The 19428-nt window shown below is 47.7% G+C and overlaps 1 protein-coding gene across 4 annotated transcripts in view; it reads left to right on the top strand.

Annotated features, from left to right (window-relative positions):
- The window catches only part of plpp2a (phospholipid phosphatase 2a), a 113707-nt gene that overhangs the window by 75753 nt on the left and 18526 nt on the right, over positions 1-19428 (top strand). For all 4 annotated transcript variants that reach the window (XM_038777319.1, XM_038777318.1, XM_038777320.1 and 1 more), the window contains 3 exons: positions 3299-3450; positions 7239-7513; positions 13337-13394. In XM_038777319.1, coding sequence (XP_038633247.1) covers positions 3299-3450; positions 7239-7513; positions 13337-13394 — 485 coding nt within the window. The remainder of the gene's footprint in view (positions 1-3298; positions 3451-7238; positions 7514-13336; positions 13395-19428) is intronic.

Genomic DNA, 19428 nt, shown 5'->3' with positions numbered 1-19428 from the left:
GAATCTGCTATGTTACAGCTGCTTGCGTTTTCAAACTGCCATTATTACTTTCTCCTTCCTGACTTCCATCGAGACTCGCGTTGCTCTCTCACTCCTACTTCCTGTCTCAGACTTAAATGATTTTTAAAGTTGTGATCGTCGTGGTAGACATTAAAATCTTGGGTTACAGCTGTAGCACTCCCACCACTACATCAGCAGATCGTGGGTTTGAACTAACTGTCTCGGCTGCAAGCTTGGCGCAATAGTGAGGGAGTGCTTCACTGTGGGAGATGTCATCTTTCAATCAGATGTTGCCGCCCATTTGCACTACCTGGTGGACATCCCATGCTACTTTTTGAAGAGGAGCCCTGGTGTCCCGATCAATGTTTATTCTTCTATCAACAACATTAAAACAAATTATAGAGCCATTATCTCTTTACTATTTGTGTACTTGAGTTAAATTTAGATGCCTTGTTTCGTGCATCTCGAGACCCTGGGTCAGTGTGCGGTCAATTCCAGCCACACTGACCCGGCGCTGCAAGAGAGGTCAAATTAAAGTTACTTAAATATAGAATTTACACTGCAGAAGGAGGCCATTCGGCCCATCGAGTCTGCACCGCCTCTTGGAAAGAGCACCCTACCTAAGCCCACAACCCCACCCTATCCCCACAACCCAGTAACCCCACCCAACACTAAGGGGCAATTTTGGACACTTAGGGCAATTTATCATGGCCAATCCACCTAACCTGCACATCTTTGGACTGTGGGAGGAAACCGGAGCACCCGGAGGAAACCCACACACACACGGGGAGAACGTGCAGACTCCGCACAGAGAGTGACCCAAGTCGGAATCGAACCTGGGACCCTGGAGCTGTGAAGCAATTGTGCTAACCATGGTGCTACCGTGCTGCCCTATCTAATGTCCTATCTAATATCTAATATCTTTGGTTTGATCCCGATTTAAATAGAGCCACTAGGTTTTGAAATTGTAACACAAATAACCCATTCAATAGGCAACAGTACAACTGGTTAATAACCATCTAATGTCCCCCCCCCCCCCACTTTCTATCTCTCGCCGCAGTCTATGTCTGCACATTTGTGCTCGCGCACACACACATACACACAGAGGGAAAGAGTGGTGGAGAGGGAAGAAAATAGTGTTTCTTTTTAAAGATTGAGTTCTTTGACTTCAGATGTTGATCTCCCTGCATTGACAAGCCACCTAGCTTTAGCTCTTGCAGTAGCTCGGTTTCGCTATCTTTTAAGTGACCATGAGCTTCATCCACTAATGTGTGGGCATGACTAGATTGTTTACTTATATTGTTCTTCCTGCACATTCTTGGTGTAGAAGTTTTCTGAGCTCAATGCACTTTGGCAATCTCTTCCTTCTTGTCACGGTTTTTGCAAATATTAATTTTACTCCAGCATTCCCCACTGAGTGTCCAAGCTGTGTATAACGGTGACATGGTTGCACCGTTACAGCCTTGTTCCTTGTTCGCTCCAGCTCCTTTCTGTGAAGTTTCTCTCATTGCAAGCTCCATAAATGTGGCAACTTCCACAGTAGCTTTCAGAGTGAAATCACTTCCAGTAAGCAGCTTCCTCTGAATTACTCCACTGTGTAACCCACACACCATCCTGTGTCAAAGTGTATCCTCAAGTGTTGTACTAAATTCACACTATCTAGCTAATCTCCTTAAAGACGTCGTAAATGGGCCACCTTCCTGACTACAGCTGTAAAATCGTAACCTCTCTGCAATCAATAATGGTTCAGGAGAGAATTGTCCTGCAAACATTTTCATTAAATCACTGAAGGATTTGTCTCCTGGATTTTCTGAGTGAACAAGGTTCTGTAGCAACATAAATGTCTCATGGCCAACTGAGCTGAGAAATGTTGCGACTCTAGGCCCTCCGGTGTCTGATTAGCTATTTAAAAACAATTGGAATCTTTCTTCGGATGAATTCTATGTTTCCAAGCTCTCATCAAACGTGAGCATGGAGCCTGTTTTTGTGCTATTTTTGGACCCTGGATCATAGGGTCTACACTTCCTCCCTTCCGACTGTGTTGGGAAGTAAAGAATGGCACAAACAATACCTTGAACAAGAAACCATGAATACATTCCCTTTTGTGCCTGAGTATTTTGACTTTTTTTAAAAAACTGAGTAGTGGCCCATGCAGAGTTGGCAGACTTCAAAATCTCCACACCCCCCACTCATTTCAATGCAAGCAAATCTTCACTGACTGTTGGTTCTTCTTCCTCACAGTTACTGTCGAAAACTTTTGTTAAACCTTCACATCAGCTCTGGGCGGCACGGTGGCGCAGTGGTTAGCACTGTTGCCTCACGACGCCGAGGTCCCAGGTTCGATCCCGGCCCTGGGTCACTGTCCGTGTGGAGTTTGCACATTCTCCCCGTGTCTGCATGGGTCTCGCCCTCACAACCCAAGGCCCGTGGGCAGCACGGTAGCATGGTGGTTAGCATAAATGCTTCACAGCTCCAGGGTCCCAGGTTCGATTCCCGGCTGGGTCACTGTCTGTGCGGAATCTGCACGTCCTCCCCGTGTGTGCATGGGTTTCCTCCGGGTGCTCCTGTTTCCTCCCACAGTCCAAAGATGTGCGGGTTAGGTGGATTGGCCATGCTAAATTGCCCGTAGTGTCCTAAAAAGTAAGGTTAAGGGGGGGGTTGTTGGGTTACGGGTATAGGGTGGATACGTGGGTTTGAGTAGGGTGATCATTGCTCGGCACAACATCGAGGGCCAAAGGGCCTGTTCTGTGCTGTACTGTTCTATGTTCTATGTGCAAGGTAGGTGGATTGGCCACGCTAAATTGCCCCTTAATTGGAAAAAAATTAATTGGGTACTCTAAATTTAAAAACAAAAAACTGTCACATCAGCAGCAGTGCTTCGTCTGACGTCTGTGTGTGTGTGGGGGGGGGGGGGGGGGGGGGGGGGTGCAATTCCAATCCCGAGAATCTTCCTTTGCTCCCATCGCAGTCCCACAATTAGTCGGCGAAGGTTTTCTCTGCAGCGATTTTTGCTGCCTTGATCCTCGCCAACAATTTTCTCTCCCGTTATATTTCTCTGTTGTTGCAAAGAGAAAGGGCCGGGAGGCGCCCACACTCTGGATTCTTGTAAAACACGATGAGAGGTTTATTGAGGGTCTTGCTCAACGCAATCAAGATGGTGATGCGTCCAAAGCCAGCACAAACACTCTGCTGGCGTCACCATGCATCATGTAAGACAGAGCCAGCAAGAATGTATTCCCAGATACATAACACCCATCGCTGACCTTCTTTGATTTTCATTTCTCTGTCCTCTTTACAGCATCGTTACCGTTTGTCATATTGACGCTGCAGGCACAACCAACTAAACGAGGATTTTATTGCAGTGATGAAAGCATACAGTACCCGTACAAAAAGGAAACCATTTCACATTGGCTGATGGCAGCAGTTGTTATTCCAGTCTGCGTCATAATTGTAAGTGATGGAATTTCCTACTTGTTTCTCAATGAACCGAACACTATCTGCCGTGAGCTCGTTTTATATAGATCAATTCAGAATTTTTATTGCCAGGCAGTATTTAAAAAGGGGTAGCTACTCCCACTGGTTCAGTGATGTCAGTGATATGGAGCTTGGTTAGATTGACCAGAAGGTATTGATCTCTGCTCACAGTCCTGTTAGTTTATCTAAACCTTGGTCAGAGGTGATTGTGATATTCCGATTGCCCTTTATAGTCCCAATGCTAGGGTGGTGGAAATATATCTGCCATAGTTCTGCTTCTGATCCCTATCGAGAGAGCCCAAGTGGATATGGGTGTGATCTCCGTCACTGTACGTTACTCTGTGCAGACTTGGTCATCAGGTTTATGTGGATATTTTACCTGAGGGCTGCCACTATCCAATGGAGCCTTACTTGAGTACGAATTAGAATCTCCAGACACCGTGTAGCCAAGCAAAAAGTCATCTCTCCAATGTTCATTACATTTCTGCACCATCTACAGAGGGGACACAGTGGGTTCGCACTGCTGCCTCACATCGCCAGGGACCCGACTTCAATTCTGGCCTCGGATGATTCTATTTGTGGAGTTTGCACTTTTTCCCTGTGTCTGCGTAGGTTTCCTCCGGGTGCTCCGGTTTCAACCCACTGTCCAAAGGTGTGCAGGTTAGGTGGATTGGCCATGATAAATTGCCGCTTAGTGTCCAGGGATGTGCAGGTTAGGTTAGGGGAATGAGGGGGTGGACTTGGATGGAGTGCCCTTTCAGATGGACGGTACAGACTCGAAGGGCCGACTGGCCTCCTTTGGTACTGTAGGGATTCTAAGACTGATGGATAAGTGCAGAAGATCTCATGAACTGAACATGATGTAATGTTCTTTCGAAAAGGTATTAGTTTTTTTGCACTGTATTTATTTTGGTCAGTCTTTTGTAAATTGACAAAGGATCCTGGGTCAGATGCTTTATTAGCTGTTACTATCAAAACTCAACACAATTACTCCATTAGACTGCGGAGGGCCATATGGTCTACCAATGTTGACTGTTAATTATAATCTATTTTTGGGGACCTATTTCCTCCCCTCTTTCCCCCCCCCCCCCCCCCCCCCCCCCCCCCCCCCCGAGGAGAAATCCCACAATCCCCTTCTGCCTTCTTGGTACCTGGCCCAGTTGGTCATTATTCACCGAGGGAACTTCCATATCGAGTTAATAATCACACAGGTTTGGGGTAGCGGGATGGAGGCTGGAAGAGGCAACATCATTTGGACAGCTATCGCGAGTGATAACTCGGTTGATTTTTTTTTTACCGCAAAGTTCGTGACCACCTGAGCAATCTTGACACTATGCTGACTGCGATCAGCCAGTCCAACACAAGCTGATGATTGAATTTGAAGTTCATTTACTGGATGTGGGTGTCATTGGTTAGGGCAACATTTATTTTGATCTCGAGTTCTCCTTTATAAGGTGGTGGTGAGTTGCATTTTTGAACCCCTGCAGTCCCTGAGGTGTAGGCACATCCACAGTGCTGTTAGGGAAGCAGTTCCAGGATTTTGCCCCAGTGACAGTGAAGGAACGCCCGATATATTTCCAAGTCAGGGTGGTGAGTGACTTGGAGGGGAACCTCCAGGTGGTGGGGATCCCAAGTATCTGCTGCTCTTGTCCTTCTAGATCAGGGGTGGGTAAACTTTTCCGTGCAAGGGCCACATTCAGAAATTCACAATTTTAAAGGGCCACATAGTATATTAAGTAAAATAATTACTTCACCCGGTTATGATTCTGGGCGCCTCATATAGAACATAGAACAGTACAGCACAGAACAGGCCCTTCGGCCCTCGACGTTGTGCCGAGCAATGATCACCCTACTCAAGTCAACGTATCCACCCTATACCAGTAAGTAACCCAACAGCGCCCCCCCCCCATTAACCTTAAAAAAAAAATTAAAAATTAAAAAAAAAAAAATTTTTAATGACTTGGTGGGCCGCATAAAGACCTTTGGCGGGCCGCATGCGGCCTGCGGGCCGTAGTTTGCCCCCCCCTGTTCTAGATGGTAGTTGTCTTGGGTTTGGAAGGTGCTGACTAAGGAACCTTGGTGAGTTACTGCAGTGCATCTTGTAGATGGTACACACGGCTGTCACTGTTCGTCGGTGGTGGAGGGTTTGAATGTTGCTGGAAGGGGGAGCAATCAGGCGGGTTGCTTTGTCCTGGATGGTGTCCAGCTTCTTGAGCTGTTGGAGCTGAAGTCATCCAGGCAAGTGGAGAGTATTCCATTACACTTCTGACTTGTGCCTTGTAGATGGTGGACAGGCTTTGGTGGGGGGTTAGGAGGTGAGTTACTCGACGTAGGATTCTGAGCCTTTGCCCTTCTCTGGTAGCCACAGTATCAATATGGCTAGTCCGGTTCAGTTTCTCAACAATGGTAACCCCCAGGTTGTTGATTGTCGGGGAATTCAGTGATGGTAATGCCATTGAATGTCAAGAGTTGGTGGTTAGATCCTTTCTTGTAGGAGATGGCCATTGCTTGGCACTTTTGTGCCGCGTGTGTAACTTGCCACTTTTGTGGACCATGCATTAGGTAAAGTCAGTGAGCCTTTGGGGAATCTCTAATCAGTGATTTCCATGTATTTTGCATTAGTGATAGATATATTCCTTTCGGATTTTCAAAACTAGAAAGCCCGCATCTTTTTTTTTAATGCTCCTGGGACATGGGTGTCACTGGCTTAGCCCGCATTTGTTGCCCATCCCTAATTGCCCTTGAGCTGGGTGGCATGCTCAGCCATTTCAGGGGGAGGCAGGTAAGAATTAAGTTCAGAGCTGTGTGGATCTGGAGTCACATGTAGGCACACGGGTAAGCGCGCCAGATTTCCTTCCCCGAAGGACATTCGTGAACCTGATGGGTTTCTACGACAATCAACAATGGTTTCAGGGTCACCATTAGACTTCTAATTCCAGATTTGTATTGAATTCAGATATCACCATCTGCTGTGGGATTCGAACCCTGGTTCCCAGAGAATTACCCTGGGTCCCTGAATTACTAGTTCAGTTACAATACAATACCATTCCCCGCAAGACACTGGTTGAAGTCTTTGTGCTGTATTTTCCATTGAGCACTATTTAGCCCAGCAGTGTATTCCCAGAATAAAGGCACCTATTTAGTGTTGGGTCTTTTCCGTTTCAGATTTCCAGTCTGTTTCCTTGAGTCCCTGTGGGTTGGTCCTAAGCTACATTGAGTCAAACATCCTGCATTCCTAAAGGTCAAAAGTCATGCGTATTGATTAAAGTACCTGGTCCCACCTGGTACCTTGGATGTGTGCAAAGCGCAATGTAATTTTAGAGCATATTACTGGAGGCACCATTGTTTTCTTTTTCATACCAGGGTTTTCCTCTTGTCCCCTTTCCTTCTGTTTTAATTTCTATTGGGATGCAATTCCAGGCCAGTGACCTTGAGCCAGTCTACTTTTCATCTGTGATCTTTGACAATGAAGACTGTTCAAGTATGACTGACATTCCAGCCAAACCAGGAGCCCACACCAGCATACTGACCCTCTAGCAGAATAGCTACAAGTAGGGGGCTGGCGTTTTGCCCCCTAACCATCCTGAGCACAGGGTTACGGTGGCCAATTATATCCTTGTGCCCTTTAAACCGCCGCCATTTGGAATTAGCCAGCAATCAAATGAAGGGTCAAAACTGGCGCCTCAACAAGTGACCTGTGGTGAAATTGAGTCGAGTTTTTGTTCCCTCGGTGTGCCTCACCTGCCTTTTGCTCTTCTTTGCAGATTACCATCGGAGAAGCCTTCATGGTTCACCGGAAGCAGCTGTATTCAAAATCCGTGTTCAACAACTACGTGGCTGCCTTGTACAAGGTGGTGGGAACCTTCATATTTGGGGCTTCAGTGAGCCAATCGTTGACCGACATTGCAAAATACACCGTTGGGCGTCTTCGGCCCAGTTTTCTGGCTCTCTGTAACCCCAATATGTCACTGGTGAACTGTTCGCAGTACGTCCAGATAGACGTTTGCACGGGGTCACTTCGTAATATCACTGAGGCAAGGTATGTAGCCGATCAATCCGCAAATCACTTTGTAACTTTACCGCACAAATAGCCAAACAATTATGTAACGGTTCAATTTTGCCAGGTGTTGTGCATTCAGTTAACTTTTGAGTATCAGGGCCAGCTTTCTCAGGCGGAAAGAATGTCAGCCTTTTCTTCGGTCTATGGCTGTGGATTAAAATGAATCTGCTAACGGGATGCAGAAACGATGTCTGAACGGCCTCTACATTATAACATTTCTATGGTTCAATGAGCCAACCCATTCCGGTTGGTTTTTCTCACAGACAATCTGCGAGTACCTCACTTTAGAATGGAAATGCTTAGCTAATTTTGATCTGATCATCATCACCATGGTCATTAGATTAAAAGTATTCTTCCAACCATCATCTGGGTGTTGGTCACTTCCATTAAACGGCTTTTATAGAACTGACGGACAATCGATAAGAAATTAAATGGATTATCGCAATTTTTAATCTGGTGAAAGAAATTGCCAGTCTATCTTGTTGGTACATTTTCAGAGGTAACAATAATGAGAGGAGAGTTAGTCCACATGAACTAGATCCCGGAATGTAAGGTGGTAATTTGTAATTCAAATTAAGTAATAGTTAAAACGTGGATTTTGTAGTGTCTGAAATTTGAATCCAAATCTTTACACAATTGAGTTTCTGTTTAATGGTTAGGAGATGAGCGTGACCAATCTCCATCCAATTCTTTCTAGCCACAGGCTAAAAAACTACCCCTAACTGAGCACTACTACGCACTAACCTGCCAAGCTTGTTCAGTGAGAGGTGGGAGCAGAAACTGAACTGGACCTGCCATATAAATGCTGCAGCTGCAAGAACAGGCCTTAGATTGGTAATTCTATGGCCAGTAACTCCCCTCCGGACACCCAAAGTCTGTCCTTGAGGCACAAGTCGGGAGTTTAATAGAATACTCTCCACTTGCTTGGTCAAGCGCAGCTCCAACACTCTCGATGCTCGACACCACCCAGGACAAAGTGGTCCACTTGATTGTCACCCCATCCATTGCTTTAAATATTCGCTTCCCCCACCACGTGCGCACATTGGCAGCAGTGTGTACCATCTACAAAATGCACTGCAGCAACTCGCCAAGCCTCCCTCAACAGTACCTTCCAAACCCAGAACCCCGGACAAACACAACTGACACATGGGAACACTGCCACCTGGAGGTTCCTTTCCGAACCGCTCCGCGCCCTGAATCGCTGTTCCTTCACTGTCACTGGGTCAAATTCCTAACAACACCGTGTGGATGTACCCAAGGTTCAAAAAGGCTGCTCACCACCATCTTCTCAAGGGGACTTAGGAATTCTGCTCGCATCACATGGAAGAATTTTTAAAAAATCACCAGTGCAGTACACATAGAAACAGAAAATAGAAGCAGGAGGAGGCCATTCAGCCCTTCGAGCCTGCTCTGCCATTCATTGTGATCATAGCTGATCAACAAGTGCAATACCCTGATCCCGCTTTTCCCCCCCATATCCGTTGACCCCTTGATTCCCAAGAGCTGTATCTAATTCCTCCTTCAAGTTACACAACATTTTGGCCTCGACTGCTTTCTGTGGTACCGAATTCCACAGATTCCCCACTCTCTCGGTAAATACATTTCTCCTCACATCAATCCTAAAAGGTTTACCCCTTATCCTGAAACTATGACCCCTAGTTCTGGAGTCCCCTACCATCGGGAACATTCTTTCTGAATCTACTCTGCCTAATCCTGTTAGAATTTTGTAAGTTTCTATGAGATCCCCTCTCACTCTGCTAAACTCCAATGAATATAATCCTAATCAATTTAGTCTCTCCTCGTATGACAGTCCCGCCATCCCAGGAATCAGCCTGGTAAACCTTTGCTGCGCTCCCTCCATAGCAAGAACATCCTTCCTCAGATAGGGACACCAAAACTGCTCTCAATACTCCAGGTGTGGCCTCACCACTTCCCTATACAATTGCAGTAGAACATCTCTATTCCTATACTCCAATCCTGTTGCTATGAATGCCAACATGCCATTTACCTTCTTTACTGCCTGCTGTACCTGCGCGCTTGCTTTCAGTAACTGATGTACAAGGACAGCAAGGTCACACTGAGTATATACACCCAAGACCAGGTGTCCAATGTAAAAGTGTTCTATTTCACGACATTAATGTCCTTCAGCACCATCGCAAGCATTCATACACAGGCCATAACATTAAGTAACACTTCAAAATTATAGAATTTTAAATTATTTTGTTTTGTTAATCAGACTATTCTTTTCCTGCTCATTTCACTATATTTTAAATTTGTACTGTAATTGCTGAGTCATGCGAATATTGCTGCTTAATCATTTTAAATATGGCTCGACTTGTCCATGCCCCAGATCTACTAGTTAAAAGTAGTAGTAAATCCTTTTATTATTAAAAAGGCATGAATTTGCCTCTGTGAGCAAATATCAACAGTAATCTCCCACCACTGGACTGGCCAATATAAAACCAGCAGCTTTTTTATTCCACTGCTCTTCCTTTTCTATATCCTGAGTCTGAGCTGAACAGATTCCTGAATCTCGGCATCTGCAAATGCCATTCTGTAAGGATGGGGGAGAAAACGGTCAGGAAAAATGAGAATTTTTGAAAGTCTCAGGGCATCCATTCTGAGTCCTGATTGATGCCAGCTCTGTCTTGGCGTTTCAGTCTGTTCAGCTCCACGCCTGCCAGTGGTGTGGCCTTCTGTACTTCCTGCGATTGGGCAACTTTGATCCTTTGCTTATTTGCCAAATCACAATGTTTGCTCATCGTGTGAGCCTGCTTTCGGAGCAGCTCAAACTGAATAGAACAATGAGTAACTTGTACTTAAAGTGGAATTGTGAAAATGTCCGTATTGATATCGATTATTTCATATCCCATTGACTATGTTGAATCAGTGGTGTGATTTGCTACTTTGCATACTGTCGACTGGAAACACTGTGTCAGTGGTTTGGGCGGAATGCACGATAAGCGGCAGTACTGAGCTCTGCAGACTCTGAATGCTTGGATCCAGTCCATAGTCTGCCTTTTAAAAAAAAAAAAAAAATTTGAGTCAGCCATATGTCTGACGCACACACAAATCCTCTCGCCAGTTTTAAGAGTGTAAACAAAGCTACTGGCTGCGAAATTGGCTTGGTAGGGTATCAATCTCTGATCTGGAGTGTGTACCCAAAGGTCCTGCAGCAAGAAAGGTGCAACTTGGCAGTGCCAATTCCTCCCAAATTGCATTGGGTACCAAGAGATCCAACCCAACTGTTTGTTCACCAGGGAAAATTTTGTCTAGGGTTTTGGAGTCTGAAACAAAATGAGCCCAAATTGATGGGGAGAAAATCTCTGTCCCCAGAAACCGGAATAACATTGAACCACGGTGATTGGTTAATCATCAGCATTACCTTGGAGGTGGGCAGCATGATGGCACAGTGGGTTAGCCCTGATGCCTCACGGCGCCGAGGTCCCAGGTTCGATCCCAGCTCTGGGTCACTGTCTGTGTGGAGTTTGCACATTCTCCCGTGTCTGTGTGGGTTTCGCCCCCACAAACCGAAGATGTGCAGGCTAGGTGGATTGGCCACGCTAAATTGCCCCTTAATTGGAAAAAAAAATGAATTGGGTACTCTAAATTTATTTTAAAATAACATTACCTTGGAGGACCTGCCTGGCCCGGCTACCAGATTGTAAGAATGGCTCTGGATTTCCAATAGTAAGCACATTGTCAAAACCATCAGAGACCCTGACTACAGGAAACATAGGCCGCAGCCTGTTGCCTGTTTCTCTTTCTATTGGTCACATTAGGCATTGGGCCCTGAATACGAGTGTTTATTCTCATATTGACCTCTTTTTCTTCCCACCAACTGTGTGCCAAGTCTGAATCTAATAATAATAATCTTTATTAGTGTCACAAGTAGGCTTAATTTTTTTAAGTAAATTTAGAGTGCCCAATTATTTTTTTTCTATTTAAGGGGCAATTTAGCGCGGCCAATCCACCTAACCTGGTTGTGGGGGTGAGACCCACGCAGACATGGAGCAAATGTGCAGACTCCGCAGTCAGTGACCCAAGCCGGGGATCGAACCCGAGTCCCTGGTGCTGTGAAGCAGCAGTGCTAACCTCTGTGCTACCGTGCCACCCATTTCCTCATCCAGGCGCACAGTGGATCTTTGTGTTCCGCGTGGCAGGGCTACTTGTCGGGTCTCCCAAACCAGCAAATGCTTTAAAAGGTTGGAAGCCCAGGGCTATGTCCCAGCTTACTCTTCACCAACTGCTCAATCCAGGCACAGGTTGCAGGGCTTCAGCAAAGCAGAAGTCTGCTGTGAATCTGGCTTTTCCCCCACGTACTGCATTCCTGCATTGTTTCCCCTTTGTGGCACAGGATTTCTGCCCACTCTTGAACAGTGCAAAGCTATGGTACCATGCTTGAAAACCTACTCTGAAGAAACCACTGACCGGCCCGTTGTTCAATATGAAGGATGAACTCACTACATGTCCAGTTGGTCCCTAATAATATCTGCAAAAGAGAGGAAAAACTGCACTTAAAATCCCAGAGGCCATCTCTTCTGTTGGCTGGCGCGGTGGTGCAATGGTTAGCACTGCTGCCTCACGGCAGCAGATCCCGGGGTTCAATCCCGGCCCTGGGTCGCTGTGCATGTAAAGTTTGCACATTGAATATAGAATTTAAAATGCAGATGGAGGCCATTCAGCCCATCGAGTCTGCAGTGGCCCTTTGCAAAGAGCACCCTACTTAAACCCATGCCTCCACCCTATCCCTGTAACCCAGTAACCTCGCTTAACCTTTTGGAGACTAAGCGGCAATTTATCATGGCCAATCCACCTAACCTGCACATCTTTGGACTGTGGGAGGAAACCAGAGCACCCGGAGGCAATCCACACAGACACGGGGAGAACGTACAGAACCTGGTCTTGTGACTTACTGTATCATTGCCTCTCGTTTGAAGCAGTTCCTCTTCCAAAGAGGCTTCAAGACTATTGAAGCTGAAAGCACAGCTTTAAAGACCCACCTGCCTTCATCGAAGTGCAATTGACCTAAATTGGGTATCAGTTGTGGCACCGCACACAGTAATCTGCTGATACTCCTTATTCGGACTTATTGTGGATGAAATATGGCAGAGAGGCCAGCGCCCATTGAACAATGCACTACCACGAATCGGCAACTTCAGAAGAGCAATTTTTAAAAATTGGATTCTGATTTCTTCTTTTTATAAAGGAGCTCAAAATTATTTCCGGATGCAGACTCCAAATTCAATACTCCACCATTCACTGATGGCCTGTAAATGTAATTTCATCATTAAGAATGTTATAGATCTACTTGTACAATAATGGGTTTGGGATTCATCCTTGCACATTCCTATCCCCTGGCTGTTGCATGAAAAGCTGTATGTTGCATATTTTCTTCAGCTAAGGAAGAGAGGTGACTTGATAGAGGTGTACAAGGTGATGAAAGGCATGGATGGAGTAGATAGCCAGAGACTTTTCCCCAGGGCGGAAGTGGCTGTCACGAGAGGACATAATTTTAAGGTGTTTGGAGGAAGGTATAGGAGAGATGTCAGAGGTCGGTTCTTTACACAGAGAGTGGTGCGTGTGTGGAATGCACTGCCAGTGGAAGGGATGTAGTCTGAGTCATTAGGGACATTTAAGCGACTCTTGGACAGGCACATGGACAGCAGTAAATTGAAGGGGTGTAGGTTAGGTTGATCTTGGATTAGGATAAATGGCCGGCACAACATTGTGGGCTGAAGGGCCTGTACTGTGCTGTACTGTTCTATGTTCTATGTTAACTATCTATTGAATATTTTGCAGGTTGTCGTTTTATTCCGGCCACTCGTCATTTGGAATGTACTGCATGGTGTTTCTTTCGGTGAGTACCCATGTAATTACCCGCCACACAGAGAGGCCAGTAACTAATCAACTGGTGTCCGCTGTGAGAGGGTCCCCAAACTGAATGCTGCAGGGTGCAAGCAACTAAGATAAGTCAAAGGTAATGGGGATGCGCTGCTTTCTGCCACAATATTCAAGGTCATTGGTGCAGTGGGAGATTAAATGTTGTAGTTTGTTGCAAATCGTCATCTTTGTTCCTCTGCAATTGAAATAATGCGGAATAATTTCATACAGCTGGCTTGAGAACGAGCTGCAATTTGGTCACATGCTGACTTAACCTTCACCTTGTTGAGGACTTCAGGCTCTTCCCAGGGGCTATTGTCGTATCTCCAATAATGTAATGTTTTTATTGCACATACTCTACTCATCTTTTAAACCAGCTACAACTTGCGTACAATGTGGTAGCTTTAGAGTGGAAACTCATCGAGATATTTTACCTGAAGAGGTGGCAAGAAAGGGAAATGCATGAAGGTAAACCATGGAAGAGATTGGCAGGTGGGACCAACAGCTTCTTTGGAAATATGTTTTCAAGGAAGTTCTTAATGGTGGGGAAGCAGAGGAGAGGAAAAGGTTGTTAGGACAGCCTGGATTACTGTGTGGCCAATTCCAGCCCCATAGGCCCCGGAGACCCAACACAAGTGAATTAACCAATAATCCATATACATAGTTTCTGAGGTCTTTGACCCTTGATTGCTCCAATGACTTGCAGGCACCAGATTGCCTAGAATCATATAATTTACAGTGCAGAAGGAACCAATTCAGCACATTGAGTCTGCACTGGCCCTTGGAAAGAGCACCCTACTTAAGCTCCACCCTATCCCCTTTATCCCCGTAACCCCACCTAATCTTTTTGGACACTAAGGGCAATTTATCATGGCCAATCCACCTAACCTGCACACCTTTGGACTGTGGGAGGAAACTGGAGCACCCGGAGGAAACCCACACAGGCATGAGGAGAACGTACAAACTCCACACAGTCACCCAATGCTCGAATTGAACCTGGGTCCCTGGCGCTGTGAAGCAGCAGTGCTAACCACTGTGCCACCGTGCCACTTCTAAGAGGCCTTCGAATGATCTAGTAACCTTACAGGGAGAGGAATCTGGAATGTTTCCCCAGCTCAATCTTCAGGCTGTAAATGCTCACCAGATGTGTAAAGAGGAAAACGCTGCCTGCTCCATTTATCTGGAGTGAGCCTTAGCCGAGGCATTAGAGAGAGCGAGTTCCAACCTTTCTGGGAGAGACATTTAATAGAAATTGGTTCAGCTCTTGAGTTCAAATGAACACTGAAAACAAAAGCACACAGTCTCACAAGGTAAGGGACATTCCAGAACAATCAGCATCCAGGATCCGTTAAGTCCCGGGAATTTAAAATAAATGGTTGGCTGCCAGCCAAGTCCATCAAGATGAGTGATCATTGAACCAAACCAAGCAGCACTTCTCACCGGGGGGGGGGGGGGTGTCTTGAGGTCAGACCAAATAGCCCATCTGCTGGCGGGGGTGTCCCGTTTTGTCTTAAAATTGCGAGTGCAGCCGATCTGAAAGACGTAAATCCCAGCAACTGTCCAGGCACAGAAACGGATAACAGTAAATAAAGGGTATACACAAGGGAAACCAGGTTTAAACAGGAGGATCCTTACAAGGGGTGGGAAAGTTTTGGAGGGGGCATTTTGGAGAGTAGGGTCAGGCGGGGGAAGGCACTGTCATCAATGGGAAAGCAAAGAGAAGGAGGTGGTGGGGACAATGCCAGCAGCATTTATAGAACATACAGTGCAGAAGGAGGCCATTCAGACCATCTAGTCTGCACTGACCCACTTAAGCCCTCCTTCCACCCAATCCACGTAACCCAATAACCCCTCCTAACCTTTTTGGTCACTAAGGGCAATTTATCATGGCCAATCCACATAACCTGCACATCTTTGGACTGTGGGAGGAAACTGGAGCACCCGGAGGAAACCGTGCAGACATGGGGAGAACGTACAGACTCCACACAGACAGTGACCCAGTGGAGAATCGAACCTGGGACCCTGGCGCTGTGAAGCCACAGTGCTATCCACTTGTGCTACCGTGCTGCCCATTTCTGGGATAGTTTATAACTCAAGTGATTCACACAGGATTAGTCTTTATTTAAATATTCTTCTTCAAGATGGCGCAAAGGTCTTATCGAGGCACTGTCTTTTTTTTTTATAAATGTTTTTTTATTGAGTTTTCATATTTTATATATGACAAATTACAAGTTATTAGAGAGAGAGGAAAAAAAAAGGAAAACACAAAAATTTAACATGAATATTTACAGGTAAGCATCTTCATAACAATAATTGTGGCCGCCCCCTTTAGCCAGCATACATATTTTACATTCCCCAATATGGCCGAGGCACATGTTTATAGGCATTTATTTATAGTTTGGTTTTGGGCCTTGGCTTGCCATCAAACCCCCATACCGAGCCCGTAGCCCCCCTCCCCCCGGCTACCTTCCCCCGATTCCCGTCCATTTTCCCCTGGTTCTTGGCCACCCGACTATTCTTCCTCATGTACGTTGGCCACAAACAGGTCCCGGAACAGTTGCATGAATGGCTCCCACGTTCTGTGGAAGCCGTCGTCCGACCCTCGGATGGCGAATTTGATTTTCTCCATTTGGAGAGATTCCGAGAGGTCGGACAGCCAGTCTGCAGCTCTGGGTGGTGCTGCTGACCGCCAGCCAAACAGGATTCTACGGCGGGCAATCAGGGAGGCAAAGGCAAGGGCGTCCGCCCTCCTCCCCAGGAATAGATCTGGCTGGTCTGAAACCCCGAAGACCGCCACTATCGGGCATGGCTCCACCCTCACCCCCACCACTTTGGACATAGCCTCGAAGAAGGCTGTCCAGTACTCCACAAGTCTGGGGCAAGACCAGAACATGTGGGCGTGGTTGGCCGGGCCTCTTTAGCACCGCTCACATTTGTCCTCCACCTCCGGGAAGAACCTACTCATACGGTTTCTCGTTATGTGGGCTCTATGTACCACTTTTAGTTGCGTCAGGCTGAGCCTTGCGCACGTGGAGGTGGAGTTGACCCTATGCGGTGCTTCGCTCCAGAGTCCCCACCCTATCTCCATCCCCAGGTCGTCCTCCCATTTCCTTCTTGTTGCGTCCAGTACGGTGTCGTCCCTATCTACCAGTCGGTCATACATGTCACTACAGTTCCCTTTCTGTAGGATACTTGCGTCCAGTAGGTCTTCCAGTAGTGTCCGTCGTGGCGGTTGTGGGTATGTCCTTGTCTCCTTTCGTAGGAAGTTTTTGAGCTGCAGGTACCGTAGCTCGTTCCCCCCAGCTAGCTGAAATTTCTCTGTCAGTTCGTCCAGTGTTGCGATCCTGTCGTCCGTGTATAGGTCCCTGACTGTCAGTGTCCCCCCGTCCTGCCTCCACCTTTTGAAGGTGGCGTCGGTCAGTGCTGGTTTGAACCTATGGTTGTTGCAGATGGGAGCCTTGTCCGACATTTTGTACAGGCCAAATTGCTGCCGCAGTTGGTTCCAGGATTGGAGGGTGGCCGTCACCACTGGGCTGGTGGAGTGTTTTTTGGGTGGGGATGGGAGTGCTGCCGTGGCGAGGGCCCGGAGGGAGGTTCCCATGCAGGAGGCCTCCTCCGCACGCACCCACTCGGCTTCTGGCTCCTGGATCCATCCCCTTACTCGCTCGGCTGTTGCCGCCCAGTGGTAGAATTGTAGATTCGGGAGGGCTAGCCCCCCCCTGGATTTTGTTTTTTGTATGACCTTCTTTGGGATCCTAGCATTTTTACCCCCCCCATACGAACGCCATGATATGTTTGTCCAGCGCTTTGAAAAAGGCCTTGGGGATGTAGATCGGAATGGATCTAAACAGGAAAAGGAACCTGGGCAGTACGTTCATTTTGATCGTCTGGACTCTCCCCGCGAGGGAGAGCGGGAGTGTGTTCCATCTTTGCAGGTCCTTTTTAACTTCCTCCGTCAGGCTGGTGAGGTTCCATTTGTGGATCCCTTTCTAGTCATGGGCTATTTGGATCCCCAGGTAGCGGAATTTATTTCGGGCTTGTTTGAACGGCAGCCCCTTTAGTGCTGCCCCCCCCCCCCCCCCCCCCCCCCCCACCCCCCCCCCCCCCCCCCCCCCTTGCGGGTGTACTGGGAAGATCTCACTTTTGCTCATGTTGAGTTTGTAGCCCGAGAAGGCTCCAAACTCTTTCAGGAGCGCTATGATTCCGTCCATGCTGCTTTGTGGGTCCGAGATATAGAGGAGCAGATCATCCGCATAGAGTGAGACTCTGTGCTCTCTACCTCCCCTTCGGATCCCCCTCCAATTTTTTGCTGCCCTGAGCGCGATTGCTAGCGGTTCGATTACTAGTGCGAACAGCAGCGGGGACAGTGGGCATCCTTGTCTGGTGCCCCTGTGCAGCTGGAAGTATTGGGAGTTGGTATTGTTGGTCCGTACACTCGCCATGGGAGCGTTGTATAGGAGCTTTACCCAAGCGGTGAACCCTGTTCCAAGCCCGAACCGCTCCAGTACCTCTGAGGTATTTCCATTCGACTCTGTCGAAGGCCTTTTCTGCGTCCAGGGAGACGATCACCTCTTGTGTTCTCTCCCCGGAGGGGGTCATTATCACGTTCAGCAGGCGCCTGATGTTCGCGGTAAGCTGTCTGCCTTTGACGAAGCCCGTCTGGTCCTCTGTGACCACCTCAGGTACACAGTCTTCTAGCCTTTTGGCTAGGATTTTGGCCAGTATTTTGGCGTCTGCGTTCAGCAGAGATATGGGTCTGTATGACCCACATTCCGTTGGGTCTTTGTCTTTCTTAGGTATCAGCGAGATTGAGGCCTGTGCTAACGTGGGTGGCAGTGTGCCCCTAGCTAGCGAGTCTGTGAACATCTCCCGCAGGTGCGGGGCCAGCGCTGTCGCGAATTTTTTGTAGAAGTCCGCCGGGAATCCGTCCGGTCCCGGCGCCTTCCCCGTCTGCATGGAGCTAATGCTCTCCATGATCTCTCCCAGTGCTAGTGGTGCTTCCAGATCCCGTTTTCTGCCCTCTTCCACGACTGGTATGTCCAGTCCATCAAGAAACCGGTTCATCTCAGCCTTCCCCGTTGGGGGCTCCCAGGTGTATAGCTCTTGGTAGAAGGCCTTGAAGGTTTCGTTAATCCTCTCTGGTTCTGTTTCCCACGTGCCTCCGGTACCCCTGATTTGTGCAATTTCTCTGGTGGCTGCCTGCTTTCTCAGCTGGTGTGCCAACAGGCGGCTGGCTTTGTCTCCGTGTTCGTACAGGGCCCCGCGTGCCTGGCGGAGTTGGTGTACTGCTTTCCTGGTGGAGAGCAGGTCAAAGTTCCTTTGTAGTTCTTTTCTCTCCGCCAGGAGCTCTACGGTCGGGGCCTCGGAGTATTTACGGTCTACCTCCAGTATGGAGTCGACCAGCTTCTGCCTAGCCACCCTTTCCTCCCTATCTCTTTGCGCTTTGTAGGCAATGATTTCCCCTCTTAGTACGGCCTTAAGTGCTTCCCAGAACGTGGAGGATGAGACCTCCCCGTTTTGGTTGTTCTCCGTGTATTCCGCTATGGCCCACGCTATCCTTTCGCTGAAGGCCTTGTCAGCTAGTAAGGCACCGTCCAGCCTCCATGTGGGGCGCTGGGCCCTTCCCGTCTCCAGCCGCACGTCCATGTAGTGTGGGGCGTGGTCTGATATCACAATTGCGGAGTATTCCACCTTGTCTATCCCTGGAAGCACCGTTTTCCCCACCACAAAGAAGTCAATTCTGGTGTACACATTGTGTACTGGGGAGAAGAAAGAGAATTCTTTCTCCCCCGGGTGGGAGAATCTCCAGGGTTCCACTGCTCCCATCTGCTCCATATAGTGACTGAGTTCCCTTGCCATGTTTGAGGTTTTCCCCGTTCTGGGGTTTGATCTGTCCGTCTTTGGATCCTGTACACAGTTGAAGTCCCCCCCCATGATTAGTCGGTGCGTCGCTATGTCCGGGATTTCTGCCATGGTCTTTTGGATGAAGCTCGTGTCGTCCCAGTTGGGCG

Source organism: Scyliorhinus canicula, chromosome 18 (assembly GCF_902713615.1).
Source record: "Scyliorhinus canicula chromosome 18, sScyCan1.1, whole genome shotgun sequence".
NCBI classification, from domain to species: Eukaryota; Metazoa; Chordata; class Chondrichthyes; order Carcharhiniformes; family Scyliorhinidae; genus Scyliorhinus; species Scyliorhinus canicula.
The sequence above is the reverse complement of the archived record's forward strand: the minus strand, read 5'-3'. Positions and strand labels throughout refer to the sequence as shown.